Below are 15915 nucleotides of genomic sequence, written 5' to 3' on the forward strand. Positions count from 1 at the left end.
AAAAACAAACGAAAACATGTTCCAGGAAACTTTTTCATCGAAGCAACGACGAGAATAAAAAAGAGCTGTTTTCGATAAAACCATAGTCACCCGTTCCGCCTTAAAGTCAGGTATTTAGCCGAAGGAAAAAGGACCTTAAGGAAAAGCTCGGGAAGAAAGTTTCCTTTGCATTTTTAATCAAATGCATATAAATAAGAAAAGACGCGCAAAAAGTGCCTTAATAAACCCAAATCTCGATTATTTACGCCTAAAAATAACAGCGACGAGAATCCACAGACACGTTCCCACTCAAAAATATTTGGTAACGCACACAAAGCATTCGGCGATGCTAAAAAAATAATCGAAGCGAAAAACGAGTGTGTGTGTTGATCCTGAGAGAAACCGATGTGACAAATAGCCGGAGAATTTTCGTGTGTTCGGAGTAGGAATGAAGTGAGCGATTAATTACAAAATGGAGCTATAATCGAAAGGAGGTCAGACATAAAAGTTTTAACGATTCCGTGCTCTTTTGCGCCCGCATTTCTTTTCATCCTCGCTTTATATAGTTGATACCTGCGGGGGCGTAAAACTTAAGTGCATCGTTCGAGGGAACAATTTGTATGCGGCGCGTATGTCGTTGCGGATTTAACGGCGCGTGGTATAGACGAAAATGATATTAGAAGTGTGGCACGATTTTCACGAGGCTCTTTTGCCTTCATCTTAGGGAATAACGTGCCATAACTTGCAATTCAATGGATACAAACAGCTTGATAAAACGAAACAATGAGAGCGGCGCTACACACGGGACAGAAGTTCTAAAGCTCTTTATTCCTCCTTGTTTTTTTTCTGCTCGTTTGAGAGGAACAGGGAACTGGATCGAGCCTACGCAAGTCATTTAAGACCATCCATTATTTACGAGGACGAATCTCGTTTGATAAGCTCGACACACTTCCCTCGTCCCTGGACGATTTCCCCTTGAATATTACAAATGAGTTGAATTTTCGTACCAAACATATAATGTAACTTTGACTGTAAACTTTTAATGATTGTAATTTTTTAATGACTGTAAACTTTTGGACTGAGTACTTCGATCTCTTTTGCATGAGGTGAAAAATGCAACTAAATTTCGTGTCTTACAACAATGACGATGCAAAATTTATTTAGATCCGGACGATTTAGCGTGTTTCCAAATCGCTGTAATAGCCCGAGTGTCGGTGAGAAAAAACTCGACTTTTCAATAACGCAATGATCAAAGATTTTTTTCTCTTCACACGATAAAATTTTGTGTCTTGACATTTCCACCGAGGAAAATGGCAGTGCAATCAAATACGTGCAAGTACCGGGAATTAAAAAATGAACAAATTCTCGGCCTCCCAGCACGTGAGAGAGCAACTTCGCAATATTTCGTTTCCGGGTACACGCACGTGTGCGTAAGCGGCGTAAACGATCGTGACACTCTCTGTGAAATCGTTGAAAAAGAATCATCTCTGCGTATATATTTATCATAAATAAATGTACGAGAGAAATAAATTTCAATCGAAAGAGAAGCGACACTTCCGGTAGGAGATTCATCCGTTATTATAATAGAAGTGAAATTGTTTTGTTAATATCTGATTTTCGATCGCGCGCGCGCCCGCGCGCAGGGCGACTTGAAATAACAATCGTAATAATATCAGAGAAGAATGATTTCACTTTGAGCTAATTTCTATTTCATTCAAACGAACTTCGTTCGTTACGAGATTAAAATGTGCTCGGGGATTGAATATTTACACGCATTCTTTTGCACACACAGGCCTACGATTTATAAACATATGCGAGTGTGTGTATCCAAGTGTGCACGTGCGTTGACGTGTGCGGGTGAAAATCATAATAGCTTGAGTAACGTGAGAAATAGGTGCTATGATAATTAGGGTGTCTCGGGAAAGCGAGCTCCGATAGAGCTCGCTCATTGTCCACGTACGTGTATTTTCAAGCGCCGCGCTCTCCGACACCCCAATATTTCCTTGCACTCGCTGCCAACGTTTTTTACGAATTTACTCCTTTCACGAGCTGAATAAATCATACAAATTAGAACCATTTGTTTTTTACATTTTTATCCAACGAAATCTCTGATAAATAAGACTGAGCCGGATGGAGATCGCTTTAAGGGGACTGCACAGTGAAAGATGCTTGTTTTATTCGACTCCTTTCCGTTCCTGGGTCTTTTGACCCTCGTTTCGAGGCATTTTCTGAAGCAGAACTGATCAGAAAGATTGAAATATTTTTGAAAAGCGTCAGAAAGCAAAAACCCAATTCCATGGGAATTATTTTCGTGAATTCTGACCGAAAAGCTCTCAATTAAAATCCCGTTTTAAAAGCGAAAGGAAAAGTCGATCTTCCGCAAATTTTCGGGCTGTCGAATTCTGGAGTCCCGTTCCCGCCGGGATACTCCGCGGAGCTGCTCCCTGAAAAAGATGGCTGTAAAGTAAGACGACAATCGTTGCTCCGAATCTTGGGAACACAATGGTGCGTGTACGATGGAAATCACGTAATACACGCTCAGTAATAGAGCGTATAACAGAAACGGCAAACATCGTACAACGCCCGGCAAACATCCTTCCGGCATTTTAATATTCAACCGGATAAAGGAGAATGGGAAAATTGGTGAGGTGTTCGCGGTCACGTAAGACTCTCTCTCTCTCTCTCTCTCGCTCTCTCTCTGCTCGTCTGCTCGAGCGTGAGTGAGAAAAAATGTACTCGAATGAGTATCTATAGATATATGCGAGCAAGCGGAGACTCCGCGCGCGCATCAAGTCGGAGAGAAAGAAAAGAGAGACGGAGCGAAAGCAATTAAACGACTAGAAGCACCCAGACGCTTGATATAATCCCACGAATGAGCTACCGGGATCTCTCGCGTGTCTATATACACGTATATCTATAGATATGTAGATTGATTGAGATAATATGAGGACGTCCGGGGTTCGTGTGCTTCGCTATCGTGTCAAGCCAAACAATCGCCTTTTTCGTTTCTTCGCTTTATTATTAAATCGTGTATCTATGCTTGTTCGGAGGAACGAGCTCGAGTGACACAATCTTCGAGTCGGAAAGAAGAGATGAAAAAAACATTGACGAGGAATTGAGAGAGAATCGAGCGGAGCGAACGAGTAATCGACGAACGAAAACTGTTTATGAACGATTTTTCAACAACTCGGGAAGAATTAAACGGCACTCGGGACTCGAGCGTTCCGATCATTGCGTCATTAGCTCTCGCATAATGACGTGGTAATGAAATAAATCGCCGAACAGACGGAACGGTATACTGTAGCAAGAGACTTTATGCGGCGCAAACTGCGAGCCAATCCAATTAGCTGGAGCGACTTTCTAAAAGGAAAAAATGAAAATATATTTTTTCATGACTCGCTTTATGGTTACGCGTGTGCTTGAATTAGATGATGCGTGGGGGTGCTGATGGGACTCGAGCCTGGCGACACACTCGAATCAGGTTTGCGAAACTCTTTTAAAAATCTTCAATCTGTAAATTTTTTTAAAAAAGTGAATTTTTTTTAATTTCATTCAAATCATTTCGTTTTTTAATGTTATTTTTTTTTCGTTTTTTAAATTTTAATTTGAATAAATGAAAAAAATGTTCAACAAAAGATTTCGAATTGCTGCCAAGCACTGCCGAGTCCCGTAATCAGCGACGGACATTCCGCGTGTTCATTTTCATTGAAATTTTTTGCTCCTACGATTACGAACTGAATTGGATAACAAAAGTAGCGAAACTGGTTTTTTCGTGTTGTTTTTATTGGTTCGGTTTTCATACGATTTGCCGCAAAACAAATTCAAGTCATCCTACGTTCTCGAAACTTTCACGTTATTATCAGATTTTCTGACTTTCTCTAACGAGAGAAGAGAGCTCCAATATCGGAGGACTATTTTGCCACGGGGAGCGTCAGAAAAATCGTGCTCCACGGATTTTCTCTCCGATACATAAACACCTTTCTGCGGAGTACTTACCGATCGAATCAATAAACAAACAGGCAAATCCCACGTTACTTGTGCCCAAAATCATTCAAATAAAAACGAAACACGCTCGAAAAAAAAATAGTACAACAGCCGATGACGAATAATTATAGAAAGCCGTAGGAATAGCACTCCCTCTGAGGTCACACACTCACCACACTCGATGATCTTGAGTTGATCTTCCAACGAGACTTTTTAGGAGTAACAGTTCCTTAGCAATCGATTAGAATAATTAAAAAAATAGAAAAATGAAGTTTTATTATGGAAAAATGGGCAAATTGAAAGGAGGAGTTTTTAATTTCTATTCGAAATTTTCGTGGGGTCAGAAAATTGACATAAATTGAATAAAACACAATTACAACAGGAAACTATATTGGACTCTTCACAAATGAATTATAATTGTGAAAAAATTCTGGAAGAAGGAAGACTCGAAAAATATCTGCTGACGATGGATTCAAACGGAGTCACGCTCATTAATAAAAACCAAAATGATATGAAGAGATAGTAAGAATGACGTGAGTTGGAGGAAACTCATTCGGACCACATGTGAAAACTGAATTAAAATGAAATTGTGCATAAATAAATGCGAGAGTGGAGGGAAAAAAACGCTGGAAGAAGGAAGAGATCGAGTACAACAGCTGGATGAATCCTCCTACTCTGTGTCGCAGTGAAAAAGGATAGTCACGAGCATCTAGGCTGGATGTACTTCGGTATGGCGAGAGGCAAATTCAAGCGACGGAGGAGCCTGGTTAGGGTGGGCACAAAACGGCTGCGGTCTCGACGTCGGGTCATAGGTCGAGATGCTTTCACCTGGAAACTTTTGTTATCCGCATCTATGCTCATCTCCCCCTCTCGTTCTGGCATTTCTCTCTCTCTCTCTCTCTCTCTCCTCCCGCGAGATTCCTCCTTTTCTCGTCGGGCGAGATTCTCTCTGTGCGAGAACAGGACGCGGAACTCATTGCCGAGGAGACGTGGCTCTTAGAAAAAATCTCAAGATCTTGTATCATTACGCCGTGTGTTCGGCTTCGTATATGCGAAAGGACGCAGCTCACGTTCCTCCACGTCCTTTTAATCCTCGGGCATCAGGCATTGTCGTTTTTTTAATTATGCCAAATGGTTTTGCGGCTTGATATCGTGAGATCTGGAAATATTTATTGCAGCCGGTACGATTTTTCAAGCGATTTATCGCACGAACGTGAAAGGACGAGACGCGCAATTTCGAATGTTTTCAAACGCTTTTCCGGCTCGATGATTTTGTCTTTGTATTTTCAATTTAATTCCCGATTATTTTCACTTTTATTACGTCATTTCGATTTCTCGTTGGCGCACGAAAATTAATGAAAACTCATTTCCTCCATTCGCGATCGTCTCACCAATGAAATTTAGTCTCCCTCGATATTCCCCCCCCCCCCCCCCCCCCCCCCCCCGAGTCATTGAGACATTTGAGACTCGGCTTAATGGGCATTTAAGAAGACATATTACACCCAGTCACGAACGTACCACGAGAATTTCCGTTTGACACGAGTTGACATCACCGGCAAACCGAGAGCGCGTCCCTCCTCTCATTTATTTTAATCGCTGCGCGCCTCTCTTTCTATTTCTATTCTTATTTTTTATAGGTTTTCACCCAATGCTAACGTCGACGAGAGGTCGAAGATCCAGCAGCGTCGAGAAAGTATTACGTACGCACTCGAAGACAAGCGTAAGGAAAACAGCCGACAGCATGACTTTTCTTGGTGGATGATTTATGATATTCGAAATTCAGGAGCAGTTGACTTGGTCGGAATGAGATAAAAAAAGTTTTGCGCGCTCTCCGCAGCTATGCAAATCTGCATGGAACGAATGTTCGGAAGAGTGCTCTTCGATGCGCCTGGGAAAAATTTATCGCTACAAATCATATTTGGAACCCTCGATAGCCGAAAAACTTGCGAACGTTTCCAGTAATCGGAACACCCTGAAATCAGTAATTTGAAAGAACTTTGTTCACTTCAAGATAAATTATTTGAAAGAATTTAAAAATATAGACTTTACATACGTAATTTATAAATTTCTTCGCATTTTGAATCTCTAGAAAGCTCAAAAGTGTCAAAAAACACGAATTGAAGCCAGTCGCGCGCGAAGCCAAGCGATCGGAGATTGACATTCCCCGTCATCGGAGCAATCTGGACTCGAGGGATCCGGAGAAATCTCAAATCTGACAGTTTTTCTTCACTCGAATATGACTCGGTTAATTCATCCGTATCATCGTAGAGGAGTGAATACGTGAATAATATACGGTTATAAACCACGAAAGAAATTTGATGTTCTCGGTTGATGCCTTTGAGAAATGGCTGAAAAAAATGTGACCTTTATCACACGGTTTCTCGCACACTCATCATTCGCCTCGGTCTCTGCACGATTCGATCAAGTCGCCTACTCCTTTTTTTCAGTTTTTTCTAGGGGGCTAAAATTTCCTCTTACCGACAACAAAGGAGATTTGCGATGCTCCGGACGGGATGTCGGACTCCGGGAAGTATTTATGATTATGACAACCGCGCGAGAAAGTGTTCCACCTCATATACATATATATTTGTAGAGACGGATGTCGAAGAAGCTGAGCCTCGCCAGAAGGCAGATTGAACCACGAGTCCGTTGCAGATCAACCTTTGGCCCCTTTCTTTACTTTTTCCTCTTCGAAACGTGTCCACGAGGTCTGATCCGCTCGATGAATTAATCAACGTGCCTTGCGAGCCATTTTTCGCCTACTTTCATCCTATTTTATGATCCAACGGTTTTTCAATATCAATGAAAAACTTCATCAATGCGAATTTCTTGGACCCTCGTCCGAATGCGATTGAGTTGTGGATTGGGAAAGCGTCCACAGTCGCGGATGCTGGTTTGAGAGGAAATGCAGTGGGGAAAAAAGAGGTGAGCCAAGGATGCGAGGGCAATCAGTTGGAGACTATAAATACAATGACTCGTTAATAATAATATTTAAATTAGTATATTATTTCTCCGCGTTTTTGCCCATTGAAGCTACGATGCATTGACGATAATGGGTCTTTAATTATTGTTGTCCGAACGTGAGGATTTCCGATAAGTGAGCTGAGCCCGCTGAGATTCTTTGTTGAATAGATATTTCATTGGAGATTTTGGTTAAGTTGTAAGAAACGATGTAGGGGGAGATTTATCACTGGAAATCATCGAAATGCACAATTTAGCAATTATCGAGGATACATTAAGCGTAATGATAGACTCACTAGACACGAAAGCCCGTTTCTCCTTATTTTTCTTCAGCCATAAACAATTTTCACACGCATTTTCAGGCAGTAACGTTGGGTGAAAAAAATGGCAAATAATAGGTTACGCGAGCGTTGCAGCGGAGAGAGTAATAACAGTGAAAATAAATCACTTACTGAGGAGCGCGTTTAAAAAGTGTAAATTAAAAATATAGATTTTTCAATGCAAATGAAATAGAGAAAAAATAATAAAGCATAAATAACGAGTATCCTACTCGTTCGTTTTTACTGGCACCAAGATGCGCTCGAAAAACTTGAAGCTGCCATTAAAAAGGCTCTTAAAAACACAATGGGCGTTTGAGCACCGACTTTCGAAGGGAGGAGAATATTATTTCCTTTTAACACGGGTAAAAATGCAAATAAAATTCTTCACTGTGTCGGAATATTCGGTGAACAACTACACAGACGCGTATTAATGTTATTTCGAGACATAATAAAGTGGTTCGAGAGTTTTGAAGGTCCCACACGCGTTCTACATTCGTCTCACAATGATTGTGTGATATTTATCGATCGCAAACACCTCGACTGCGTTACTGACTCCGTTGATGCGACATCCGCGGGACGCTAATTCCAAATGAATCACGAGCTCATTCAAAATCACAAGCTCATTTTCGTTCTCAAGACATTTTTTTTCATCGGAAAAACTCCTCGGATAAAAAAGTCGTTAATCAACAATTTTGAGAATTTTTCAAACTGCACCTGTTGGAGAAAGAACCGGAAAATTGAAGATTCTCATTCCAAAGACGAGTAAAAAAATAAGAAGCAAGTAAAACTCCCAATGAACGAGGAAATTGAAGAATTTACTTTTCAATCGGATCAATAAATTTATTCAATAGCGAATGTTTCTTTTCAAAATTTCAAGGTTTTCATGTACTCTGGCGTTTTCAAATGATTGTGACGTTTTTATAACGATAATAAACAACATTCTGGTGGCAAGCACGGAAACGCTACGAAAATCGTCGGTTCGTCGGATCAACGAAAGTATGCGGTGAATTATAATATATATTTGTATATATAATATATATCTGTACAATACAATAGTAATATATTCGTCGTCGAACAAATTATAGCCATCAGACTATTTATTCGTTTCTTTATATCGTGCATTTTTCCAAATATCTTTTCTTAACGCATATCTCTCGCCTCTCTCGCTTCAGAATCAATAACTTATGTATTCTCTAGCCTAAGAAGGAGTACAGCGTTCTTATTAGATTTAATTAAGGTTCTCTGATATAATATTTATATTTTTTTGCGGGTTATACACGTAATATTGTCCTGTTACACTTAATGACCAGTAGGTTTGGATTTCTCATTAATATTCGCATCCTCTTGCACCGTTTTTTTTTTTTTCTTTAGGGCCAACAAAGCAAACTCCGTTGAATTCCATTTCAAAATCATTCGACGCTCCATCCATTTATTTCGAAGTATATCAATTCTCGTTATTTCTGTGTCTAGATTTTTCGATATTCTTGATTAACACAAAAAATGTATATGAGACAGATTTATTTTCATCGTTTCCCCCCGGACCAATTATTCTCATAATTTATTCATTTCTCGTCTCCGAAACGAACGCACTAATTGACTAAATAACGTTTTTATCCTTTGGGATCGCAACGTTTTTATGAACGCAAGATTGAGGCGTAATTTCGAAAGGGTCTAGTTGGACTTTTCTCGTACGCGGTGATGTGACATCAACCAAAAGAGTTTTCCAAAGTTCTGCCATAGATTTTCAGTCACTTCATTGAAAAATGACATAGAACCTTATCAATGAGCTCTAATTTCTAAGAATGATAGTGCAAAATACGAATTTACACTGGCAACGAATAAAAAAAAAAGTTTGACATAAATTATTGATCGAAGGTCGTTCGAAACGCGTACTTCGACAGACTTCGCAACAATAATGACTTTTGAAAATGATTCAACGTGGCCACTTCGAAGGAGAGGGAAAAAAATGCTTGGGTGGGGGAGAGATGGAAAGTGTGGACTTTGGGAGAGCTCGACATTGAAAAGAACATACGAGAACTGGGTTACGACGAATTGACCTCGTCTAAGTTAACGTGCCTTGTTTATATTTGTTGTTTTTTTTCCTCTCTTCTTCATCCTCTCAGTAAATCATTGTGCGCGATAAACCGTAAAAATCCATATTCTTCATCCATCCTCGTGTACCCTTCGTTCTGACATTTTTTTCTCCTATTTCTCAAAATTTTCATTTCAAAGCTCCAACGTCGTTGCCGAGGACTAAGATTCTACGAAAATGATCTAAAGATTCTCTCTTTCACTTCATTCGCCTAAAAACTATACTAGAACCTACCGCAGGTGGATTCGCCATGGTTAGTTTTTTTTCGTTTCGTTTTATTCTTCATTTTGTCTGTTCCCTGTACGAATGTGCCTCGCACGATATTGATTTTTTTTGTTTTTTTTGAGTTTTCCACATTTATTCAACGTTTCGTTTTCGTATTTTTCATTAATTTTACTAATGATACAATTATTTTCGTCGCCCAAGGTCACGTCGAGCCAAAGCAGTATTTCGTTTATTTGATTCCTCCGGATTGTTTTGTTTGTTCTTTTATCGATATAATACAATTATTCGTAAACTTACGAATTTTCTAAATGCCATTACACATCGGCCCGATTTTAATATACAAGTTACAATTTTTGCTGTCTCCTATTATTTTTAATATCGTTATTATTTTAATATTTTTTTTCCTCACTCCGCGCCCGTTCGATTACATTCGTTCGGCTGATCGATGCGATTATAATTGATCTAATTAAACCCGTTTCCCTGCTTGATCGGACACATTAATGTCGCCATTTGCTGTCCCTCTTTCTTCCCTTTTGCCTCTGCTAAATATAGTATGCAAGATTTCAAAATTCATTCGCAAACAACGAGAGTACAAAATGAACATCAGTGACGACGATTCAAGAGAATAAAAAATGGAAATGTATAAAAATGAACAGAGAAGAAAACGGAGGGAAAAACGCGCGTGAGGAAATGAAGCGGCTAATTACTCTCTCATTTTCGTCAAACTTTTACATCAATTTTATCATCGCTCCTCCACGAACACATGCATTTTCGCTACGAAATGTACATCGAATATTTAGACTAGCACTGCACGCTTCAACATATACATATATAGCACTTTTTCAAACTTCTGACTCATTCTTTCTGTTCGCAAGGAAAAAAAAGAACAGAGAAAATATCGCTCGTATCGAACTTTGTATTCGAGCGAAACAGTAGAGGCGATTCATTCGTAATTTTGTTTCACATTAGCACTGACGTCTGAAGCAAAAATTGTTAAAAAAAATCAATCTCGGCGTGTCAGTTGTATGAGAAGAGAGTCAGAACCTTCCGTTCCAACAACATTGCTCGCAGTAGACCGATTTACAAAATCAATTCATTTCGTTCCACAATTTGACATTTTGTTCGAAAAAAAAGAGCATCGAAAATTACACAATCGCAAATATGTATAACACGCATGCATAAAATTTATCAACGTTAACAAAATAGATTGAAAATCTTCTTGTTATGAATCGATGAAAAAATTCAATATTTCAAGAACAAAGATAAAAGCAAAAAAATTTCATTTTTCTACCCCTCGTGAAAACACACATAATTGCTTAGATTTCTTCGTTTGCACTCTTCCAAAAGTTTTATGAATATCCCGATAGTTGCAATCAGTCGACGTAACTCTGCGTGCTCGAAAAGCAACGAAGCAATGATTAACGTTTATCTTACTTCCCATTTCATCGCGGTAACCATAACGACCACGACGACGATCGTAGACATTATTCTTTATAATTACGTGAGTATCGTAGTCTTGATTTTTTCCTTTCCTTTCCATTCTATAACATGAATAATTAACGCACTACCTAGGATTTTATATATATATATATATATATTTATATATATGTATATATAGCATTTATATATACATATATATATTTCGGAACGGTATGTAATAAGAGAACATTGATAAAATTAGGACTATCTATTGATTAATTATGTTTTTTTCAATCTCTCGTGCTCTCTTTTTCTTCCTTTCGCTCTCTCTCTCTCTCTCTCTCTACATTTATTATAATATTTATCGCGTAATAATTGCATTATTCGTAGACGTTCTCTTGTACATATATATCTTACGTATATATACACATATGCAATCGTTTTCTTTCGTTTTTTTTCTCATATATGCGTACAATTGTATCGGTGATATTGTTTTTTGATTATACATATATATATATATGAATATAAATTTGTATAGATATACAAATATTTATATATATATATATATATTTATAATTTGTTAATACTTAATCCCACCGTAACTTGTTTTTCTTTTGTTCCATTAACTATCAGCGATACCTAGCTTAACGAAGGGAAATAAAATAATATATTGTAAATGAAGGAGACAAAATTAAAAAATAATAATGTACAACATGGATATGCCACGGTTTTATAATAAGACGCGTGATATGGAGTGTATGTATGTGTGTGAAAGTGAATATTTCTTTTTTTTCCCCTCAACAACTGCTTATTTATCTCCTTTTTTGAATTATTCGCTTCTCTCGCCCATTGGTTGATCGAAAAAGACGAATTTTTTAAATCCCCCAAGATCGTAGATTAGAGACTTTTCGTGAGTTTTTCGGTGTGTAACTTCAAAAATAATGGTTAATCTTGCGACGAGATGAAATCATTAATATCGAACGATCTTGCGATGACGAGTTGACGTCAACGCACGTTTCGGGCCGTATTCTCGAGATCTTTGGCAAGCGTTTTACATCTTAAATGGGCTTTTCCTTGAACTTTTGACAACGAGAAAATTCTTTTCGGCTATTTCAACTATTTGCTTTTTTTCGTTATTTATATATGAATCTATGGAGTGGCTTAGCTATAATATATCTCAGCGTTTTCGTTTCTCTCAATTTTGTTGTTTTTGTGTGTGTACCATTAACGTATCTCGCATCCTTAAAATCGCTCGCTCTCTGTCCTAAGCACTATGGGCCGTCTTATTAAAAGTTTTATACACAGAACTAGCCGCGCGGCAACCTAAAAAACAAAATCATGAGTTCTAACGAATCTCGAACCAACGAGATTTTTTCCAAAAGTTAATTAATCGCTGATGGACTCACGAAAGTGGGGAATCTTTAAGGCAGGTCATTCAAACGATAACCAACAACGGGGAAATTTTTTTTCATCGGGGGAGGGAAATATATCGACGAGACAAAAGCAGAGCCTATTTTTCACTTTTCCTCTTGTTCTGCAAATAGGCTTATTACACAGTATTTACAAAGTGGTTCCTCCCATTTTTATCTCGCCGTTGCGATTTTATTCCTGCAACAAAAATATTGAAAATTAATATTTACAAGTTCTCACTTTTCTCGTAATGAAAAAACGAATCTAAATTACTCCAAGTATTTTCAGAATAAATTATCTGAAGCATATTGTTTGTTAAAAAATCCTTCCGCACCAGAATTACGTATTTGTTGATAAAGATGATTGTTAGACGAGGATAGAGGTGTTATTGACACTACGTGGAGTGTTAAGAGAGAAAGTTCGGAATATTTGCATAATATCGTTATTTATTGCTGTTGTTTAGCTATGAAAATTTCTTTTCCTGCGAGATTTGAACGAAACTCGAGTAATCGAAGGGTGCTTGAGATTTTTTTTCTTCCTCTTCCTTTTTGTTTTTCATTTTTCAAGATACCTAGAGATCCTTTCACAGAGCACCAAAGGGATCAAGCTGTACGGCGTTATTGGTCGTTTGGCCACCGATGGATTGAGGTTGCTGTTGAGGTTGCATAGGGCCACCGGGACCCATCATTGGGTTCGCACCGGTCATCATCATTGGGGCCGCTCCGGTAGTCCCGGCGTTCTCACCAGGCATAACACCCATCATTGGCCTCATACCCTGCATACCCTGCATGCCCATCGGCATATTTTGCATACCCTACGAACACCAGATCGCAACACGATTTCCGTCACAATAATGCGCAAGAACAATGCATTCTCCTTTTCTTTTATCAACGACCATCGAATTTTTGCAATCCTCGAGCTTTATATATATCTCTAAATTGAAGTTTTATTAAGAAAAACCCCTGGAAAATGTAACCCCAATTGAACCCAATTGAAACACCCAATTTTCCACTGACATTGATTTCCACAGACAACGATTCCTCTCAGTTTTACTTCAGGATTCATAACGAACCATTCGATTTTTGTCTTTATGAAGTTTGTCGTGGCAAAATGCATGATAAAAATTTTCTTATTATTGAACTTAAATTAAATTTTGTTTTTCTTTCTATTTGAATCTTGTTTCCAAGGTTTTTCCAAGTCGCGCGCGCGCGCGCGCAACATTTGTACAGGCAATGCACAATTATAAATTGATACGATGAAAAAAAGGTTTTGAACAGTGAATAACTACTGGGACAAGATAGTTGCGTGTGCCTCATGGTCGTCGCCGATTTCCCGATCCAGGCAATAAACAGAGAGCCTTTTACCGCGCAGGTGTGCGTATGCGTATTTAAAGAGCTTCTAAAAATCGGGTGATTTATTCTTTCTTTCCGATTGACATCGAGAGACTCACCAACGGTGCGGTTTGAGAGAAGCCCAAAGTGGTGGTTGGAGGGAGTTGCGTCATTCCTTGGCCCTGTAACAGCCGGCAAAACATGCCATATGCCATGCATGCATCACTCAAAAAAACTAATTTATGCCAATTGGTCATAGCTCTAAACGTGAATGCTAATATTCGGCGGCTTTTTCCATCTTTTTTTCTTTTCTCCTCTTCTTTACTTTTACTCTTTATGTAAATACTTGTTGCGTTGATCTGCTAAATAACTCGAGAACTACGTGCGCCTAGTTAAATTTGGCAAAAAAGTAAAATATGTAAATCAAAATTTGCGGGTGTGCCCGAACGAAGTGCCGACGAAATCTTTCTCTCGTGATTATTTACAGGCTTTATTAATCAACGGGAACTAATTGGAATGGGATAACAGAGGTGACGATAAAAGCGAAGAGAATATGAGTGGCTTCCATTATTATTTTTTTACGTAAGAACTGTTGTTCAACGATAAAAAGGAATGTGTCGAAAATATTAATGAAAATATACAAGCGCAGAACAGGAATTTGGTATTAAGGGGTCTAGAAAAGTATTCTAATTTGCAGTTACGTACTTACGAATATTCGTGCCGAAAGACTTACTTTTTCGTGGTATAGAAGATTTTATTAATTTTACGATAAGGGGGAACAGAAGATTTTAACGCTTTTCTTCCTTTTCTAGGATTTTTCAAAGACCTTACCATTGGACGATATCCCGCTCCGGTCGTAGCTGCCATTGGCTGAGGCGTCCATCCAGCTGGGCCACCCGTCTTTGCTGTATTCTTCGGCGAGTTCCACTGCATAGTCCTGAAATTGTCATATTTTTTTGTTAATTATAAACTTTTGTCGTATCGCCAAGTTTGGCAAAATCGTACTAATTGCTCTCAGAACATTACACGAAAGAAAAAAAAAACAAATCAAAGATTCGAAAACATTTTTAAAAATGGAGTAACTCACTTGACTTGGGGTTGGGCGCTTTTGTTGATGGTGAGATTTTGAGCGAGGCTTGCCAGGCTGCTGTCCAAATCGCCAGTCAGTACTTTGCTTCCGGCGGTGGTTGTTGTCGCCGGTTGACCCGCTGCTGAAACGTTATTAGCTCCAGACACAGTGGTGGTTGTGGGTTTCAGCACTAAGCCCATATCGTCAAAACCTAAGCAACACCTACATTAGCCAAAAGCGATAGCCCGTTTCCCGAGTTTTCAGTACCGGCCCATTAATGCGGCCCCGAGGGGCCCAAAGCCGAGATATCCTGGCCCCGATTTATTTATCCACTGACGTATTACGAATGACGTAAGAGATAGAGTGAGGGAGGTGAATACCAGATTAGAGTGATTACAATGAGTTGAGTTGGTGCAAAATTTTATGATTTTTTTAGAGCTTCACGAATCTACGGTTCAAACAAAAAAAAAATATTTCAACGTGTAGTATTTAAGCGATTGAGAGTCTCCTTTCGAAACTTTCACGAGATCCTCGAAATTGACAATCGTCGTTTCAGCCTGTTTATTTGAGCGCGCGATTAGCTGCTTCAGCTTCATTCACAAGGAGATATTATTTCACCATAAATACGAGTTAAACAGTGTCTAAACAGTTTATGAATACGTGTACACACGACTAAAAACCAACCAGGACGAATACACGAAATACGTTACAAATACGTTCAAAATTACCAACGATGGTACGTTTGCGCAGTTAGTTAAATAATAATTAAAAGAATAGACTGGAAAAATCGAGAGAATCGATTTGTCATGTACTCGATAATATTTTTAATGAAAATATAAAAATAAAAACAATTGGATGTTAATGAATAAGGTCGATTTATCAAGTTGCGTTTAATTTTGACGATACAGCGATAAAAAAAAGTCTCATGCGTTTTGTGTATGTCAATTCTATTGGAGTATTTTTATCAAACTGGGCGGATAATTTCAAATTAATTGATAATAATGATAAGTTTATCGTAATCGATTAAGCAGTTTTGAGCAGTTAAATTTTTCCCTCAGTTTGTCCCTTCGGCACTATCGCAGCTGTACCGAAAGTTGTTTCGTTCATTCGCAAACGAGTGAATTG

General features: G+C 38.6%; 1 protein-coding gene across 21 annotated transcripts in view; it reads right to left on the reverse strand.

Moving 5' to 3' along the window:
* Positions 1–8058: 8058 nt before the first annotated feature.
* lap (like-AP180) overlaps positions 8059–15915 on the reverse strand; it is a 29505-nt gene continuing 21648 nt past the window's right edge. For 13 of the 21 annotated variants that reach the window (XM_043425123.1, XM_043425120.1, XM_043425128.1 and 10 more), the window contains 5 exons: positions 14809–14932; positions 14553–14658; positions 13841–13903; positions 12962–13204; positions 8059–12588 (listed from right to left, as the gene is read on the reverse strand). In XM_043425123.1, the coding sequence (XP_043281058.1) occupies positions 12974–13204; positions 13841–13903; positions 14553–14658; positions 14809–14932 (524 nt within the window). In that variant the 3' untranslated portion in view covers positions 8059–12588; positions 12962–12973. Of the gene's footprint in view, positions 12589–12961; positions 13205–13840; positions 13904–14552; positions 14659–14808; positions 15002–15915 lie in introns of all 21 variants that reach the window. The other 8 variants (XM_043425133.1, XM_043425130.1, XM_043425131.1 and 5 more) reach the window with 4 other exon arrangements.

This window comes from Venturia canescens, chromosome 7 (genome assembly GCF_019457755.1).
Source record: "Venturia canescens isolate UGA chromosome 7, ASM1945775v1, whole genome shotgun sequence".
NCBI classification, from domain to species: Eukaryota; Metazoa; Arthropoda; class Insecta; order Hymenoptera; family Ichneumonidae; genus Venturia; species Venturia canescens.